The 19,426-nt window shown below is 39.1% G+C and overlaps 1 protein-coding gene across 3 annotated transcripts; it reads right to left on the reverse strand.

Moving 5' to 3' along the window:
* Positions 1–230: 230 nt before the first annotated feature.
* Positions 231–5,860, reverse strand: LOC110783415 (uncharacterized). Of its 3 annotated transcripts, none has more exons than XM_021987761.2 (8): positions 5,237–5,841; positions 4,158–4,817; positions 3,573–3,923; positions 2,942–3,028; positions 2,728–2,844; positions 2,061–2,198; positions 1,165–1,294; positions 231–731 (listed from the first exon to the last, which is right to left on the reverse strand). In XM_021987761.2, exons 1-8 carry the CDS (start codon positions 5,525–5,527, stop codon positions 715–717), a joined length of 1,791 nt encoding a protein of 596 aa, XP_021843453.2. In that variant the 5' UTR covers positions 5,528–5,841; the 3' UTR covers positions 231–714. The 3 variants fall into 3 exon arrangements, with proteins under 3 accessions (XP_021843453.2, XP_021843452.2, XP_021843454.2); XM_021987760.2 differs by having other exon boundaries at positions 1,115–1,294; positions 5,237–5,800; XM_021987762.2 differs by lacking the exon at positions 1,165–1,294 and having other exon boundaries at positions 5,237–5,860.
* Between the last annotated feature and the right edge of the window lie 13,566 nt (positions 5,861–19,426).

Consider the following 19,426-nt stretch of genomic DNA (forward strand, 5'->3'; position numbering starts at 1 on the left):
TGTAGAGACGAGAAAACATCTTTTTATGTGTAAATGTAACAAATATCCCAAATTCATACAACCGGTCGTTTGTTTAGAGGGATAAAGGGTGGGGATAAGGATTTCTAATCCCTTCTCACTCTTATCCCGTATTTATTTACAAGAAAAGTAGAAAACCATGATTAATGAGGGATAAAGATAGGGATAAAATAATCATTTATCCCTCATATTTTGTACCTGGGGGAGGCAGGTATAGGAATGAGGATTTTTCATTAAAGTGAGAAAATACAATTTTACCCTTATACATCCTATTCTGTTAATAATATAAGTCTTGTTTAACTTTACCATTTTAAAGGGACAATATAGTAAAATTGTTATGTTATCCTGAATATATATCAAATACTATACCTAACAAGGAATAGGATAAATGCAATGAATTTCCCATCTTGTCCCTATCCCTATCTCAATCCCTTCCCTATCCCTATCCCTATCCCCATTACCTACCAAATGAGTCTTGTCCCAATTCTTGTCCCTACCCCTATCTCTATCTCTATCCCTATCTCCATTACATACCAAACGAGCCACAACAGATACGTTAAACATTGTTTTTGGAACATTAATGTGCATACTACTTATTCCCTACCATTTGAAATTGTTCTTAAAACCTCTTTGGCATTGATCTTGTTGTAGGAGTTGGCAACCAGACGTCCAAGCATGTACTTGCGGATCTCCTTGTCATTCGTCTGATAAATCTGCAAGGGTTAACCAAATGCAAGCGTATTATTTACCTACATGTTTACATTATTATACTAGCCACATTTTCTAAAGATGGATGTGGGCCGGCCCAAGGCCCCATCCAACCCGGCGCGAAAAAAGCCCGACACGAGCACGAAGTTGTGGGCCGGGCGTGGGCCACATTTTTTGGAAAAAAGCACAACAAGACACGGCACGACTCAACCTGACACGACAAAACACGCTAAATTTAGTAAAATTAGGCTAGGCACGACAGCCCGTGGGCCTGGGCCTTGTTTTGAACTTTTCAGTATGGCTCGGCCCGACACGATGAAGAGTGGGCCCAGCCCGTTTAGGCCCATGTCCATCTTTAGCCACATACCTAAAACATAACTATATATACCTCCAACCACTCTCCGACATTTTCTATGGATGACATCAAAAAAACCATACATAGTAAACCCCCGTCTTCTTTGTGCTTCTGCTTTGCCTCTCCATCATACATATGAATTTCATACTGCCTTATGTTCCAGCTAGGGATTTCCAATCCGATTAATTCACTGATTTCGTGTAACACAACATTCTGCAAATATGGTAGTTTTAGTTTTCGCATTAAACAAGGGCTCGTATAAAACAAGTATTTTTGTCAGAAATGACCTTTTAAAATCCAAAAAATGTGATAAAGGACCTCATAAAAAATTGTTGTGAGATGGGACCTAAAATTGATTTTTTTTGTTGTGAGACGAGACCTTTTCCCATTTTTCGACAGTTGACTTCAATCTTCTGGCGTTGACCCACGGCGTTGACCCGCGCCTGCCGGTCACATGATGATTAAAGATGATTTTCCCCCCTTAACTTACCCTCCCACCCTTTTAACAAACCTAAAAAAAAATATCCCCCAGCTTTGTTCCCTCTCCTTTTCTTCTTCGACCATTTCATCAATTCGTGCAGGATACCTTACAAAAAATTGTTGCTTCCCTTAACTATTTCTTGCTATTAGAACAAGGTAAGAGAAAAAACCCAACGTTTTTGCATCAATTCGTCCAATTTGAGTTTTTTTGGAAGTTAGGGTTCCTCTAAATTTTTTCGCAAAGAAAGTATAAAAATATTCAATTTTTAATCATCACATGACCCGCACGCGTGGGTCAACGCTGGAAAATTGGAGTCAACCGTCAAAAAATGGAAAAAAGGTTCCATCTCACAACAAAAAAAACAACTTTAGGACCAATCTCACAACAATTTGTTTTATAAGGTAATTTGTCACAATTTTTGGACTTTAAAAAGTTTTTTTTTTGACAAATAATCCATAAAACAATGATGCATGTAATATTAACCATTTCATAACTTACCAGTGTTGTAATAATGTGGCTGATACCATTAACCGTGGAAGGTTTAGTTCTTGGGTCATAAACCAGCATCGAATTTTTTTTCCCTTTCCTTGTTTTCATGACAATCCAACACCCTTTGTAATAAACAGGTATGAATAACTGGAAAAAAATAATAGTCACAAATCATTTAGGCACTTAGAAATAAACAACTACGTATCATGGATAGTTTAGTATATGTTGGGATTCAATTGGTAAAAGGTACACCCGGTTGTACGTAGCTCTACACGCAACCGGGTAGTTTTGGTTTTTAACCCATCAAAAAGCACAATTTTATAGTTTAAAGCACATTTTTACAGGTTAAAGTACATTTTTATAGCTTAAAAGCAGATACATTTCAAAGGAACACATTGTTAGTACAAAAGAACATTCGAGCGCGAAGAATTTGAGAGGATATGTAAACTAATGTTGGTTGCTCACCTTTTAAGTTTAGGGTTTTTCCCAATTGGAAGAAGATATTCAACATCATAATATTTGAAAAACATATGTGCATTAAAATTGTAAAAATGTGCTTTTAAACTTAAAAATGTGCTTTTAAACTGAAAATGTGCTTTTAAACTGAAAAATGTGTATGTAGAGCTACGTACAACCGAGTGTACCTAATAATTTGTGGTTGGGATTAATTAATCACCTTTTCTACTTCCACAAAATCAAATCCCTTCTTCATGTCATCTATGAACTGCCTTTTTCGTTTGTTCATGATAACGTTAAATTGCTTCTTGTCCACACCAACACCCAACAATTCAGCCTGCAATGACATAATGAAATGAATTACGGAGTACGTACTTATCCTGCCTACGCAATGATGTGTCTAATGTTTGGTGGGAAAGAGTTAAGCGTATTACCATCATTTCGGGGAGGACAACGTAAGTCTTCAATCCAGAAATCTCAAGGATGTGTTTGTTCAAACATCTGCACCAAGCAGCCATAACCTAATCCAATATATTAAATATGCATCATGCATGTATGTACGTTTATTAGATGAAACTAGACCTGATCAAAAGGTGTGTCGGGCCGGGTTCTGCCCTTAAAAATCTGCCCATTATGTCAGGTCGGGTCAAGCATCGGGACGATTATGTGTGCCCAAAACCTGCTAATTCGGGTCAAAATAGCGGGCTTTTCAGGCCAAGACAAATTTATAAGTAAAAGTATAATTTTACGTTGCCCATAATATTCAAAATTGCCCGAAAACGGGCCTAATATTCTGCCCAAAACTCGCTAATTTCCGGGCCGGGCTCATGTTGATCAGCTCTAGATGAAACACACCAACTTGCAAAAAAAAAAAAAACGGTTTTTTTCATGAAATGCCACCAAGTTTTGTCATAATTCACAAACTACATAAAATACTCCTAAAACAAAATTTAATAACATATTATTTTAGGGGTATTTTATGTAATATTGAAACCCGAGAGGTAGTTGATGAATTATGGCAAAAACTCGAGGGCATTTCATAAAAAAAATCCGAAAAATTAGTACCTCCATTGAAATCTCTCCCTTCTTCTTAAATGAATTGTAGAGCATATCTCGACTAAGTGAAACGGAATCACTTGTGAAAAGTACTTGATCTCCAAATATTTTCCTTCTAAGAATAATTTCAGAAATGTTCTTCTCCGTAGGATCAACCTTTGTTTTGTAATTCAATGTTTCCTTGTCAGAATCCGTTTCATCATCAGAACTCGTTTCATCAACACGATCTACGCCATCTCCTTTTGCCCTCCTCTTCTGGTTTTTACCAACATCTTCTTTTGATGACTGAGTCACATGCTCAGATGCCGTTTCAGTAGTGTGGGTTGACTCTGGGACCTCTTTGCTCCCTGGTGTTTGACCCTGGCGTAAAAAAAAAAAAATTAACTCTCTTTTTACCCAAATATAAATGTTATCATATAGTCTCGATGTCTACTTTTCAAATTATCAAAAAGAATTATATTTACTAATAGATACTTAGAGATATTAACGATCAAAGATGTGCGTTGGCAAACGTGAAAGTCAAAATGGTGCAAAACAGAGGAAGTATATATCAATGTGAATAATAAATTTGGGCCCAATTGCAACAAGGCTTACCGTTGTTTTCTTGGGACGTCTTAACTTAAAAGCCCTGCAGCGGAGGTCTGACTTCTTTGCATCATCAGATGGCAAAATTGGTTTATCAACCCTAGGCTGACCCAATTGAACCTTTGGCAATGCCCACGGAGGCGGTGCCAGTGGTGTTCCTATAGGGTATGGTTCAAATATATATGTTCTCTTAAGGATAGGCAACAACTTTGGGGTGATGGAATTGTATGTATTCATGCAAAATAGACATCCAAATGTTAGTAGTATGAAATGTCGGAGGAAAACTGTAGGGTCCTCTTCCAACAAACATTTGTTGTAAACGGTGACATAACCAATTGCGCTACCAATGACGTATTCATCGTAATATTTCTGCACCTCCTTGTCATTTTTTTTAAGATTATGGAACTTATACATCCCAAGTGGAACACCAGTTATCCAGGAAATCATATTCTCGTCAATGGTTATCTCATAGTCATCACGTATACGCAATACCTGCCTTTTGCAGTCCCACCTTTTCTCTAACCATGCCAAAAATAATCTATCCACCTTCTGGATTTTAAGATTCAGAATGGACCCAAAACCAGCCTTTTCCACCCACTCACGCCGTATAGGACACAACTCATTAACCAATTCGACGACAAGACCCGGATATGTCCTCGGTGAGGTGTGCTACAAGGCCAAATTTAAACATTACAGTTTGTGATGACATTCGACTAAACTTATTTCAAAGACAAATTTGTCAAAAACTACCTTATAAAATTACTTTGTGAAAAACTAACTTATAAAAAAATGTTGTGATAAACTACCTTATAAAAAAATTATGTTGTAAGATACTACCTTTTCCCGAGATTGACTTTACCATGTGCATCTTACGTATCATTTATTTACCCTATTTTCCGTTAGATACCACGTGCAATACACCTAGGAAAGTCAATCCCGGAATCTAGAATCAATGTTCAAAATTGGTCAATAGGTAGTATCTTACCACATATTTTTTTATAAAGTAGTTTTTCATAAAAACTCAATTTTATAAGGTATTTTTTTGACAAATTTGCCTATTTCAAATAAACAACTATTGACTGACATACCTTCACTCTTGGCGTACCCCCACCCCTCACTGAATTTGGTGGTCTTCCTGATCCGCCGGGAACCCAAGGCTTTCCCGGCTTTCTCTTCGACTTACTTTGTCCCTCCGCGAGGGGAGGCCTCCCCCTCTTCCTACGCGGTGGTGGACCGGGAATATCATCAGATGTATGCAATGTTAAATTATCACCAATCACATCTTGTTCAGGATTGAAAGGAATATCATCATTTGTATGCAATGAGGGATGATCACCAATATGTGTATTGGTTGCTGTTGTGGATGCCTTAAGGAACATTCATTGGGAGAAAGTTCATGGAGAAATTGTCGTTATTCATATGTAACGAAGCATTAGCCTGTTTAAAAAAAAAAAATCAATCGGCTTTAATAATGACATATAACTGAATAAATCTCTATTATATAAGTGAAGAACTGAGTTTATTTTAGTAAATCCACTTTTGGCATCCCCTTAGGTTACTAAAATACCTTCACACTTATAGAATAGAGAATATAATGACAAACTACCCAATAAGAAAAGCCCAAAGAAGCATTTTAATCAATCTAGCCTCTTAAAAAAAAATCTTACCATTTAAATCAATTTGTTTATATGAATTCGGCTCTATCTAACTTATATGTTTCTTATATTTGCACGCATCGCATTTATATTATATTTTTTACATGTTATTTTAAGTTTAAAGGTAATAACACAAATATGTTTTTTATCTTCGCACGCATGCGTGCATATAAGACTAGTACCTTATTAACATAACACAATGGCTACTTTAGTAACTTGTAAGTCGACGATAAATGATATCCTATTAAGTCCAAATGTGTAACTAGCATTACCAGGGACGGATCTAAGGGGTACGTTGGGGGTACATTGTACCCCTATTCTCAAAAAATAAAAATAAAAACTGCAAAGTAAGAGACCTGTTTTGTCAAACAACGCTCTCTTAGGTAGCACTAGAAAAACCTAACACAACACAGTGTGCAACTGTGAAATTCCTAATAATAGTAAGAGACCAGTAATTTGGGACAAGTGGTCTCTTATATTCATCGGAGGCCTGGTATTTAAAATTTAAACACTAAGAGTCCGGTTGTATGAGACGCCTGATCTATTAACTTGACTTATTAATTCTTTCCACTGCTACTTGAAATACATATCATTTATAATTTTTATAAATTTCATCTCCAACCGAGTTTAAGGTTAAAAGGTCGATATTGAAATTAATTAATAACTTAAGTTTTAGTTCCCCTAAAAAAAAAAAAAAAAAACTCAAGTTTTAGTGGGCAAAAAAAAAAAAAAAAAAAAAGCTCAATAATGTTTTGTTTTTTTACTCTAATTTCTTACCCCATACTCAAATTCCTAGATCCGTCACTGAGTTTTAGAGATTATCTACATTATAGAATTATATCATTTTATATAACAAAACTATTAAAATGATTTTAGAAATATATTGTCTACACATATTTGCATAAATCAATACCCGATAAATTTCACCCTTGTCATAGTTGGGAAATGTGGGAATTACTGAATTAGTTCTCCTCCACTAACACAATGACCAGTATGTACGTAGTGGTAATAGGTGGAAGAGAGACACGAAAACACATAAAGAACTAATAAAAGTACATAACATTGAAGTTGTTCCCTCTAGGGTTTCTCTAGGGTTTCTCTTGGGAGGGTTTTCGCTCTAGCTCCTTGCTAGCCTTTGTTCTTCATTCTCGAAGGAAGATTGTGAGTCCTCATGGCTTCCAGTGATGAGGCCATTGGGAAGATTGTGACTGAGGAGGAGGTAGAATGGGTAGAGGACGGCGCGGAGGAGGAAGAAGCAAAAATCTCTTTGGGTGTCGTTGGGAGGATGTGGACGGAACGGAACGTGAACGTAAATGCCCTAATCTCAACCATGAGGAGGATATGGAATCCCAGGCATGGAATGGACGCAAATTGCATAGATAAAAACCTCTTCTTTTTCCAGTTTCACCACTGGAGAGATAAAGCCTTTGTCATGGATGCCCAACCATGGCATTTCGACCACCATGCCTTGATTTTAGGGGATGTTCAAGGTGATTCTAGACCTTCTGAATTGCCCTTGTTCCATCTCCCTCTGTGGACTAGGGTCTATGATTTGCCTTTGAAGGGGAGGAATAATGAAGTGAACGCGGTAGCAATCGGAAACAAGTTGGGGGGTTTTTGTTAGCATGGACAAAACGGACGTGATTGGTATAAATAAATCCCTCAGGATTAGGGTTCGTGTGGATGTTCGCAAACCTTTGCCTACCAATGTGCGTTTGAAGATGAAGGGAGGTATGGTGGAACTGTCGGTAAAGTTTGAAAAGCTACCAGTGTTTTGCTACGTTTGCGGCAAGCTAGGGCATGGCGAAAAAGATTGCGATTTGAACACAGATGAAAATGAGGTAGAGAGGTCCTTCAATGACAATCTCCGTGCTTCTCCGTGGAAGGCGAATAAAGGAGAAGCGGTCAATGCAAGTCCAGCGGGCAAGAAGGATGCATGTGCCAAAAAATTGTTCGTAACAAAGAAGGAGAATGCGGAAGCCAGGAAGAGTGTCCGAGAAGTGGTGGAAAAGCTGCAGGTGGTATCTCTATCCCCTGCTGTAAGACCACGCCAAACCAAAACCACCACGGTGCAAACTGTTAGGTTATGATACATATGACAATTCATAAATCATGCGGAAAAACCATAAAGCCAGGAAAACATATTATTTACACATAATCATTTAGCATAGTTTAGATGCATACTCTTTGTTGCGTGCCTTCCCTAACTGCGCCCGAACCGAACAAGAACAAGTCTTTAGGACTCCAAGTGTCGTCCCTCCGTAGATAGTCCACAGCACGTCCGGATCCGCCTTAAGATTGACCAACTAGAATCGCCCTTAAGGTACTATTATTTTCGGCACTTTATAGGCAAATGTGTGACTGAATTTTTCTCTCAAAAACTCACTTTGAATACTTTTAAACTTGTTATAAATTGTGAGCCCTAGCCTCATATTTATAGGGGTATGGAAAGGGAATCGAAATCCTACTCAGATACAAATTAATTAAACCTAGAATCCTACAAGAACTCTAATTTAATTAATTTATCAAATAGAATTAGGAATTTAATCATTAACCGAACTCTGCATGTTTTAGGAAACGTGCACGAACACAAACACTTGCACACACACGCACGGTAGCCACGATGGGCCCCCATGCGTGCGCGCGAGCAGCAGCCCACGCAGCGCCCGCGCGCGCTGCGCGCTGCGCGTGCTGTGCGCGCTGTGCGCGCTGCGCAGCCTGCTGGGCCTGGCCTTGCGCTGGGCCTGGCGAGGCTGTTTGTGCGGCGCGCTTGGCTTGCTGGGCAATGGCCTGGCTTCGTGCTGGGCCTCGTCCGGCAGGCCTCGTCCGATGCTTATTCGTACGATGCGCTTCCGATTAAATTTTCCGATTCCGGAATTCATTTCCGATACGAACAATATTTAATATTTCCGATTCCGGAATTAATTTCCGTTTCGAACAAATATTTAATATTTCCGTTTCCGGAATTTTTTCCGATTCCGGTAATATTTCCGATTCTGACAATATTTCCGTTTCCGGCAATATTTCCGATTCTGGCAATATTTCCATTTCCGATAATATTTTCCGATACGTACCATGTTTCCGTTTCCGGCAACATCTACGACTTGGATAATATTTATATTTCCGATACGATCCATATTTCCGTTTCCGGCAATATCATCGTTTCCGGAGTATTCATTTCTTGCCTGTGACGATCTTAGCTCCCACTGAAACCAAGATCCGTTGGTTCCGAATATTCATAGATGGAGTATTTAATGCCATTAAATACTTGATCCGTTTACGTACTATTTGTGTGACCCTACGGGTTCAGTCAAGAGTAAGCTGTGGATTAATATCATTAATTCCACTTGAACTGAAGCGGCCTCTAGCTAGGCATTCAGCTCACTTGATCTCACTGAATTATTAACTTGTTAATTAATACTGAACCGCATTTATTAGACTTAACATAGAATGCATACTTGGACCAAGGGCATTATTTCCTTCAGTCTCCCACTTGTCCTTAGGGACAAGTGTGCATTTCCTATTTCCTTTGTCGCTCGATGCTTGCTCTTGAACATAAGGTAAGAGTTGTCATCCTTATTACGTCCAGAGGTGTTCCTCGGTTTCAGAGTTCAACTGATCAAATAAACAGATAATCATAGCCTATGATTCATCCGAGCACGGCCATGCATTTCACAGTTTCTAGCTCTCCGAGTGGCCTTGTACAACTTTTAAGCATCTCATCCCGATTTATGGGAGGACAATCCCAATCTTGCGATCTTGAGATTAGACTTCGTTTGATAGGTGATTACCTGAGCGTTGCCTTTATAGCCTCCTTTTACGGTGCGACGGTTGGTCAACGTCAAAGCAACCAGTTCTCAAACAAGTAATCTCAAATCACTCAGGTATTGAGGATTTAGTGTCTAATAATTTAATGAAATTTACTTATGACAGATTTTCATCTCTTACAGTAAAGTTTCATAGGTCTTGTCCGATACTAGTCTTCCCAAAGTAAGTATCTATGCAAATGATTATGACATTGCCATGTCCACATAGTTCAAGAAACAGAACTACTAGTCATCTTGCATTCTAATCGTCTAACGTTTTCTATGCGTCCAATTTTATAGAAAACTCCGATTAGGGACCATTTTCAACCTTTGACATTCAAGTTCACTTGATAGACATTTCTTAGTCACAGGACTGGTCCTGACAGTCTATCTTGAATATATCGTCAAATTGAAGGGACTCATCATTTAATAAACCATAAATTAAATGGAAAAATGAATTCATTTCATTTATTGTGAATGATTAACCAATAATGTTTTACAAATATTTAAACTCTAAAACTTTAAAACATTAAACAGAGACATCAAAGCCATTCTCCAATATGCTTGATTCCCATAGCTGCAGTGTGCGAGTTGTGCTTCGCCTGCGGCAGAGGTTTAGTTAATGGATCTGATATGTTGTCATCAGTTCCAATTTTGCTTATCTCGACTTCTTTTCTTTCAACGAACTCTCGTAGAAGGTGAAATCTACGAAGTACATGCTTGACTCTCTGGTGGTGTCTAGGCTCTTTTGCCTGTGCAATAGCTCCGTTATTATCACAATACAGGGCTATTGGTCCTTTAATGGAGGGGACTACACCAAGTTCTCCTATGAACTTCCTTAGCCATATAGCTTCCTTTGCTGCTTCATGTGCAGCAATGTACTCCGCTTCAGTTGTAGAATCCGCAATGGTGCTTTGCTTAGCACTTTTCCAGCTTACTGCTCCTCCGTTGAGGCAGAAGACAAACCCAGACTGTGATCTAAAATCATCTTTGTCGGTTTGGAAACTTGCGTCCGTATAGCCTTTAACAATTAATTCATCATCTCCACCATAGACCAGGAAGTCATCTTTGTGCCTTTTCAGGTACTTCAGAATATTTTTGGCAGCAGTCCAATGCGCCTCTCCTGGGTCTGACTGGTATCTGCTCGTAGCACTGAGTGCGTACGCAACATCCGGGCGTGTACATATCATAGCATACATTATTGAACCAATCAATGATGCATATGGAATCCCATTCATTCGTCTACGCTCATCAAGTGTTTTTGGGCACTGAGTCTTGCTTAGAGTCATTCCATGAGACATGGGTAGGTAGCCTCGCTTGGAGTCCGCCATCTTGAACCTATCAAGCACCTTATTGATATAAGTGCTTTGACTAAGTCCAATCATCTTTTTAGATCTATCTCTGTAAATCTTGATGCCCAATATGTACTGTGCTTCTCCTAGATCCTTCATCGAAAAACATTTCCCAAGCCAAATCTTGACAGAGTTCAACATAGGAATGTCATTTCCGATAAGCAATATGTCGTCGACATATAATACTAGGAAAGCAATTTTGCTCCCACTGACCTTCTTGTATACACAAGATTCGTCCGCGTTCTTGATGAAACCAAAGTCACTGACTGCTTCATCAAAACGTATATTCCAGCTCCTGGATGCCTGCTTCAATCCGTAGATTGACTTCTTTAGCTTGCATACCTTTTTAGCATTCTTTGGATCCTCAAAACCTTCAGGCTGTGTCATAAACACAGTTTCTGTTAAAACGCCGTTTAAGAAAGCAGTTTTGACATCCATCTGCCATATTTCGTAATCGTAATATGCAGCGATTGCTAACATTATCCGAATAGACTTTAGCATTGCAACTGGTGAAAAGGTTTCATCGTAATCCACACCGTGGACTTGCCTGTAACCTTTTGCGACCAATCTAGCTTTGTAAACTTCAAGTTTCCCATCCTTGTCCTTTTTCAGTTTGAAAACCCATTTGCTTCCAATGGCTTGGTAGCCATCTGGCAAATCGACCAAATCCCATACTTGGTTTTCAGACATGGAGTCTAATTCAGATTGCATGGCTTCTTGCCACTGCTTGGAGCTAGGGCTCGTCATAGCTTGCTTGTAAGTCGCAGGTTCATCACTTTCAAGTAATAGAACGTCATAGCTCTCGTTCGTCAAAATACCTAAGTATCTTTCCGGTTGAGATCTATATCTTTGCGATCTACGCGGGGTAACATTTCTAGATTGACCATGATTCTCACCAGATTCTTCTAAAGATCTATGAGTTTCATCCTGAATGTCATCTTGAGCATTCTCTAGAGTTTGTTGTTCGACTCGAATTTCTTCGAGGTCTACTTTTCTCCCACTTGTCATTTTGGAAATGTGATCCTTCTCCAAAAAGACACCATCTCGAGCAACAAACACTTTGTTCTCAGATGTATTGTAGAAGTAATACCCCTTTGTTTCCTTTGGATAGCCCACAAGGATACATTTGTCAGATTTTGGATGAAGTTTGTCTGAAATTAATCGTTTGACGTATACTTCACATCCCCAAATCTTAAGAAAAGACACATTTGGAGGCTTTCCAAACCATAATTCGTATGGAGTCTTTTCGACAGCTTTAGACGGAGCTCTATTTATAGTGAGTGCAGCTGTATTTAGTGCATGTCCCCAAAATTCTAATGGAAGTTCGGCCTGACCCATCATTGACCTGACCATGTCTAGCAAGGTTCTGTTCCTCCGTTCCGACACACCGTTCCATTGTGGTGTTCCAGGAGGAGTCAATTCTGATAGAATTCCACATTCTTTCAGATGGTCATCAAATTCATAGCTCAGATATTCACCGCCTCTATCAGACCGCAGTGCCTTAATCTTCTTGCCTAATTGATTCTCTACTTCACTCTGAAATTCCTTGAATTTGTCAAAGGATTCAGACTTATGCTTCATTAGGTAGACATAACCATACCTACTGAAGTCATCAGTGAAAGTGATAAAGTAGCTGAAACCACCTCTAGCATTTGTACTCATTGGTCCACATACATCTGTATGGATTAAACCCAATAGTTCATTTGCTCTTTCTCCAACTTTAGAGAAAGGTTGCTTTGTCATTTTGCCAAGTAAACATGATTCGCATTTACCATAATCCTCTAAGTCAAATGGTTCTAGAATTCCTTCTCTTTGAAGTCTTTCTAAGCGTTTCAAGTTTATATGGCCTAATCGACAATGCCACAGATAGGTGAGATCTGAATCATCCTTTTTGGCCTTTTTGGTATTTATGTTATATACTTGTTTGTCGTGATCTAATAAATAAAGTCCATTGACTAATCTAGCAGATCCATAAAACATCTCTTTAAAATAAAACGAACAACTATTGTCTTTTATTAAAAAGGAAAATCCCTTAGCATCTAAGCAAGAAACTGAAATGATGTTTTTAGTAAGACTTGGAACATGGAAACATTCTTCCAGTTCCAAAACTAGCCCGGAGGGCAACGACAAATAGTAAGTTCCTACGGCTAATGCAGCAATCCGTGCTCCATTTCCCACTCGTAGGTCGACTTCACCCTTGCTTAACTTTCTACTTCTTCTTAGTCCCTGTGGATTGGAACATAAGTGTGAGCCACAACCTGTATCTAATACCCAAGAAGTTGAATTAGCAAGTATACAGTCTATAACGAAAATACCTGAAGATGGAACGACTGTTCCGTTCTTCTGATCTTCCTTTAGCTTCAAGCAATCTCTCTTCCAATGCCCCTTCTTCTTGCAGTAGAAGCATTCGGATTCAGAAGTGGGTTGACTGACCTTCCTCTTTGCAGATTTGGCGCCAGTTTGCTTAGTTGGGCTGGCCTTGTTGCCACCTTTCTTAGCATTCCTCTTCTTTCCAGATTTCTTGAACTTGCCCCCACGCACCATAAGCACATCCTGCTTATCACTTTTGAGCGTCTTTTCAGCGGTCTTCAGCATACCGTGAAGCTCAGTGAGCGTTTTGTCCAGACTATTCATACTGTAGTTCAGTTTGAACTGATCATACCTGCTATGAAGAGAATGGAGGATGGTGTCTATAGCCATTTCCTGAGAAAATTGCTGATCCAGCCGACTCATATTCTCAATGAGTCCAATCATTTTGAGAACATGTGGACTTACGGGCTCGCCTTTCTTAAGCTTGGTCTCAAGAATTTGCCTATGAGTCTCGAATCTTTCGACTCGAGCCAGATCTTGGAACATGTTCTTCAACTCACTGATGATTGTGAAAGCATCTGAGTTGATGAACGTTTTCTGCAGATCCGCACTCATGGTGGCGAGCATTAGACATTTCACATCCTTGTTGGCATCAATCCAACGATTGAGGGCTGCCTGAGTGACCCCGTCGCCTGCAGCTTCGGGCATCGCCTCATCTAGGACATACTCCTTTTCTTCCTGCATAAGAACTATTTGCAAGTTCCTTTTCCAGTCAAGGAAGTTTTTCCCGTTCAACTTCTCCTTTTCGAGAATTGATCGAATGTTGAATGAATTGTTGTTTGCCATATTAAAAACTACAATTGAAAAGAATAAACAAATAAATAACCATTTACAGTTTCTCTTAATAAACTTAAATTCTAGCATACATGCATAATTCAATGTTTATTAAGCATTTTATTCAAATTATGTGTTCCGGCAGGTGTGAATAAAATGATTCCAAGATCCTAAAATCATTGAAGAACTAAGCACAGTTTGTCGACTTAATCCTAGAACATCTTAGGTAAGCAAAAGCCTTTTGCTAATAGTCTAGAAACTATTCTTGGTTGATAGGTACGTCTAAGAACTTATTAGGTAAACCTATCGAATTTGCCACGACATAAAAGGACTCCTTACTTATATCGTTGAGTTTCACCAAAACTAACATGTACTCACAATTATTTGTGTACCTTGCCCCTTTAGGACCAATAAGTAACACCTCGCTGAGCGAAAACTATTACTAGATTGATGTAAAGGATATCCAAGCAAGTGTATATTTTGGCATGGCACCTTTTAACTCAATTTTTAAGTTTGGAACTTAAGGCTCTTACTATGTTGGTTAGATTTTAAGTGAACTAAAATCCTTAATCATGCAACATAATCAAGCTTTTGATCTCATGCATTTTAAGACATATTTAAAACAATAAATAACTTAAAACATGCATAAGATATTTGTGATCTAGTATGGCCCGACTTCATCTTGAAGCTTTGACTTCAAAGTCCGTCTTGAAAATCTCCGTGGGAGGCACCATTTTCTTCAAATAGAATAAGCTATAACTAATTACAACTATTTGATGGTTCGCAGACCATATTTGAATTGAAAAATAACTTTGGTACTTTAGACCAATTACATTCAAATTAATGGCACGCAGACCATATTTTCTATCCTATTTGGGCCATACTAGTCACTTCATAACCTGCAAAACAGTACATATACAATATATACCATTCACCCATTCATTATCATGAATGGCCCACATAGCTGGTTAGTAAAACACATTATGCATCACGTAAACATTTGCAGCAATTAATCAAGGGCACCAATAATCTACCAATTATTCAGTCCTTATTAATTCTAATCAAGTTGTTTTAACCTTAAGGATTTGTAGACCTAATCAAGAGTTTATGACTAAAATACGCTCCCACTTAAACCAATAAATTCATATGCTTTACTAATTTTAAACATAAAAATGTATTTCTAGTCTAACCGGAAACATACAAATTTAATTAAAATTTAAAGCTCATATAAACTTATAATTGAATCCAAAAAGTTTAATTTAATTTCAGTCGTATTTAAATTAATTCATGATTTTAATTTTAGTAAAATAATTAGAATAAATAAAATTTATTATAATTACAATATTCAAAATTAAAATCCAAGAAAATAATTTAAATTATTAATTTTAAAATTAATTAAAATTACGTGAACTGGAATTTTCAAATTAAACATTCAAAACGATCTTTAATCGTAACGCAAACACCCTACGCGTTGCACGCCCATGGGCCGCACGCACACAGCCATTGTTGGCCATGTGCGCGCAACCCATGCGCTCGTCGCATAGCTGCTGCATCCCCATCGCAAGCCTCCGCACGCATTGGTGCTCGCTGCGCGCGCCAGCGCTCATCGCACGCGAGCTATCGCTCGCAGTGCGCGCGCCAGCGCTCATCGCACGCGAGCTATCGCTCGCAGTGCGCGCGCCAGCGCTCATCGCACGCGAGCTATCACTCGCAGTGCGCGCGCGACATCGCTCGCTGGGCGCGCGACATCGCTCGCTGGTCGCGCGAGCCAACGCTCGCTGGGCGCGCGACATCGCTCGCTGGGCGCGCGAGCCATCGCTCGCTGGGCGCGCGAGCCATCGCTCGCTGGGCGCGCGACATCGCTTGTTGGGCGCGCGACATCGCTCGCTGTGCGCGCGAGCAATGCTGGGCGCAGCGCTCGTGGCACGCGAGCTTGCGCTCGCTGCGCGCGAGGCTGCGCGCTCTTGTGCGAGGCAGCGCGCGTTGTGGCGCAGCTCGCTTGCTGCCCACACGCGACTGCCTTGCTCGCCCTTCGCCCATGCCCATTCGTCCATTGCTCGTGGCACACGACACAAGGCAGGGCTGCTGCCTTGTGCTCGTGCACTACGCCCTTGCTCATTGCATTCGTGCCGCACGGGCGACGAGCTCCCTTGCTCGTCGTCGCATGCCCGCATTATACAACACCCCTTAAGGGTAACACGAAGCGTCCATTGCTTTGTGCGTGCAAGTTATATGAACGAATCGCATAAAAAAAATTTAAAATTTATAAAATTAATGACAAATTAATAAATATTATTAATTTCATAATTTTAGGGCGAAAAATCGAAAAATCGAAAATTTATTATCCAATTGATTTCCGATTGTTATGGATTCAAGTCTAGGTCATAAAAATTTAAAATTTATCATAAATTTACAATTTTTATGGTGGTTTTTAATCATAGGTTTCTAATTAAATTACAATTAATTATGAAAATCAAATTAATTCTAAATTATTCTAATTTTCAACAAATTAATCATAATTACAAATTAGATTGCATAATTAACAAGACTAGGCATTCAAACTTGTTAAATATATGCAGTAGGTCAATCAAAGATTCAAGATTTATCAATAAGAATCGCAAATATTTAATTTAACATCTTAAATTTACGAAATTTTGCATTCGAAAAACTAAAACCTTCGAAAAGTCATAGTTAGGCTTCGAATTTGAGAATTCTGGGTTCGGCAGAAAAATACTACTTTTGTCAAAATTTTAGAATGCCTTTTACATGCGGAATTGATACAAAAATCACTCAATTCGGATGAGTAACGAAGAAACTGCCGAAAAACTGCGTACGTATAATTAAATAAACGCAATTTGCAATTAATTAACAATTACGAAAATTAATCACCCCTTTTAATTTTTGCAAATTTGTAATATTTAACCATGTTCATGCAATTTAGATTATGAAAATAATAAGGGGCTCTGATACCACTGTTAGGTTATGATACATATGACAATTCATAAATCATGCGGAAAAACCATAAAGCCAGGAAAACATATTATTTACACATAATCATTTAGCATAGTTTAGATGCATACTCTTTGTTGCGTGCCTTCCCTAGCTGCGCCCGAACCGAACAAGAACAAGTCTTTAGGACTCCAAGTGTCGTCCCTCCGTAGATAGTCCACAGCACGTCCGGATCCGCCTTAAGATTGACCAACTAGAATCGCCCTTAAGGTACTATTATTTTCGGCACTTTATAGGCAAATGTGTGACTGAATTTTTCTCTCAAAAACTCACTTTGAATACTTTTAAACTTGTTATAAATTGTGAGCCCTAGCCTCATATTTATAGGGGTATGGAAAGGGAATCGAAATCCTACTCAGATACAAATTAATTAAACCTAGAATCCTACAAGAACTCTAATTTAATTAATTTATCAAATAGAATTAGGAATTTAATCATTAACCGAACTCTGCATGTTTTAGGAAACGTGCACGAACACAAACACTTGCACACACACGCACGGTAGCCACGATGGGCCCCCATGCGTGCGCGCGAGCAGCAGCCCACGCAGCGCCCGCGCGCGCTGCGCGCTGCGCGTGCTGTGCGCGCTGTGCGCGCTGCGCAGCCTGCTGGGCCTGGCCTTGCGCTGGGCCTGGCGAGGCTGTTTGTGCGGCGCGCTTGGCTTGCTGGGCAATGGCCTGGCTTCGTGCTGGGCCTCGTCCGGCAGGCCTCGTCCGATGCTTATTCGTACGATGCGCTTCCGATTAAATTTTCCGATTCCGGAATTCATTTCCGATACGAACAATATTTAATATTTCCGATTCCGGAATTAATTTCCGTTTCGAACAAATATTTAATATTTCCGTTTCCGGAATTTTTTCCGATTCCGGTAATATTTCCGATTCTGACAATATTTCCGTTTCCGGCAATATTTCCGATTCTGGCAATATTTCCATTTCCGATAATATTTTCCGATACGTACCATGTTTCCGTTTCCGGCAACATCTACGACTTGGATAATATTTATATTTCCGATACGATCCATATTTCCGTTTCCGGCAATATCATCGTTTCCGGAGTATTCATTTCTTGCCTGTGACGATCTTAGCTCCCACTGAAACCAAGATCCGTTGGTTCCGAATATTCATAGATGGAGTATTTAATACCATTAAATACTTGATCCGTTTACGTACTATTTGTGTGACCCTACGGGTTCAGTCAAGAGTAAGCTGTGGATTAATATCATTAATTCCACTTGAACTGAAGCGGCCTCTAGCTAGGCATTCAGCTCACTTGATCTCACTGAATTATTAACTTGTTAATTAATACTGAACCGCATTTATTAGACTTAACATAGAATGCATACTTGGACCAAGGGCATTATTTCCTTCACAAACCCCACCTCCAGTAGCAGGGGCGGTGAGGTCTAGTGATGAGAGCACTCCTAAGGAACCAATCCAGGTAGCGGTTGACTTAAGTAAACCGCTATCTAAGATAGCGGTTTATAATCACTATTTACAAATGGTAAAAAAAACAAGTGCGCCAGGTAGGGGTCAAACCTAGGATCTCCTGCGTAGGCAATAAACGCTCTATCCATTGAGCTACAGACGATTATATTGATAAGTTAAATTTGGTAAAAGAAATAAGCGCGCTAGGTTGGGATCGAACCCAAGACCTTCTGCTTAGAAACACAATCTATCCACCACTGAGCTACAGACACAATTGATGTCACAAGAGGTTACCTCTAAGTTATATTTCTATTTAAACCGTAATTCATGTTAAAAATAATTTACAAAGCAAACCACCATCTGAGATAGCGGTTTTGTTTTAAAGCAAACTGCTATCTCAGATAGCGGTTTATAACATTGAACCGCCATCTTTGCTTTAAAACGAAACCGCTATCTCATATGGCGGTTCAATGCTGAACCAGGAAAAAAAAATTACTTCTCTTTCTCCTTTGCTTACGTGGACGGTATGGTAGGAAATAACTTAGAAAGTAGCGTATTTAGGGAATTATTGAATCTTTATGCAATATTAAAGGAAATCGCTCCATAAAATCTCACTCATGTTATTTTATTTAATAAACGGGCTTGAACCCTAAATTATACACAAAATTGGAATATTAGGGAAAATAAAGTTAATAACAATCTTAGCTAGTGTACTATTCTTAGCTCCTCAAGCTATAATGTGAACGTGGTATATATACTTTAGGTCTCCTCAAGGTAATGTGAACGTGGGTATAGAAAAGACTCAAAGTGGGATCATGAAAATGTTATATAGGTCTCCTCAATTGTGTGAAACTGTGAATTCGTAAACTTCCTTAACATTTCAAG

The sequence above is a fragment of the Spinacia oleracea genome, chromosome 4, assembly GCF_020520425.1.
Source record: "Spinacia oleracea cultivar Varoflay chromosome 4, BTI_SOV_V1, whole genome shotgun sequence".
Taxonomy (NCBI): domain Eukaryota; kingdom Viridiplantae; phylum Streptophyta; class Magnoliopsida; order Caryophyllales; family Amaranthaceae; genus Spinacia; species Spinacia oleracea.

Coding starts and splice junctions, on each gene's coding strand:
- LOC110783415 (XM_021987760.2), bottom strand. CDS start 5,527: ATGTTCCTTAAGGCATCCACAACAGCAACCAATACACATATTGGTGAT. Junction 2,845..2,941: donor TTGTCCTCCCCGAAATGATG/GTAATACGCTTA, acceptor ATGTCATTGCAG/GCTGAATTGTTGGGTGTTGG. Junction 732..1,114: donor ATGTCGGAGAGTGGTTGGAG/GTATATATAGTT, acceptor TAACCCTTGCAG/ATTTATCAGACGAATGACAA.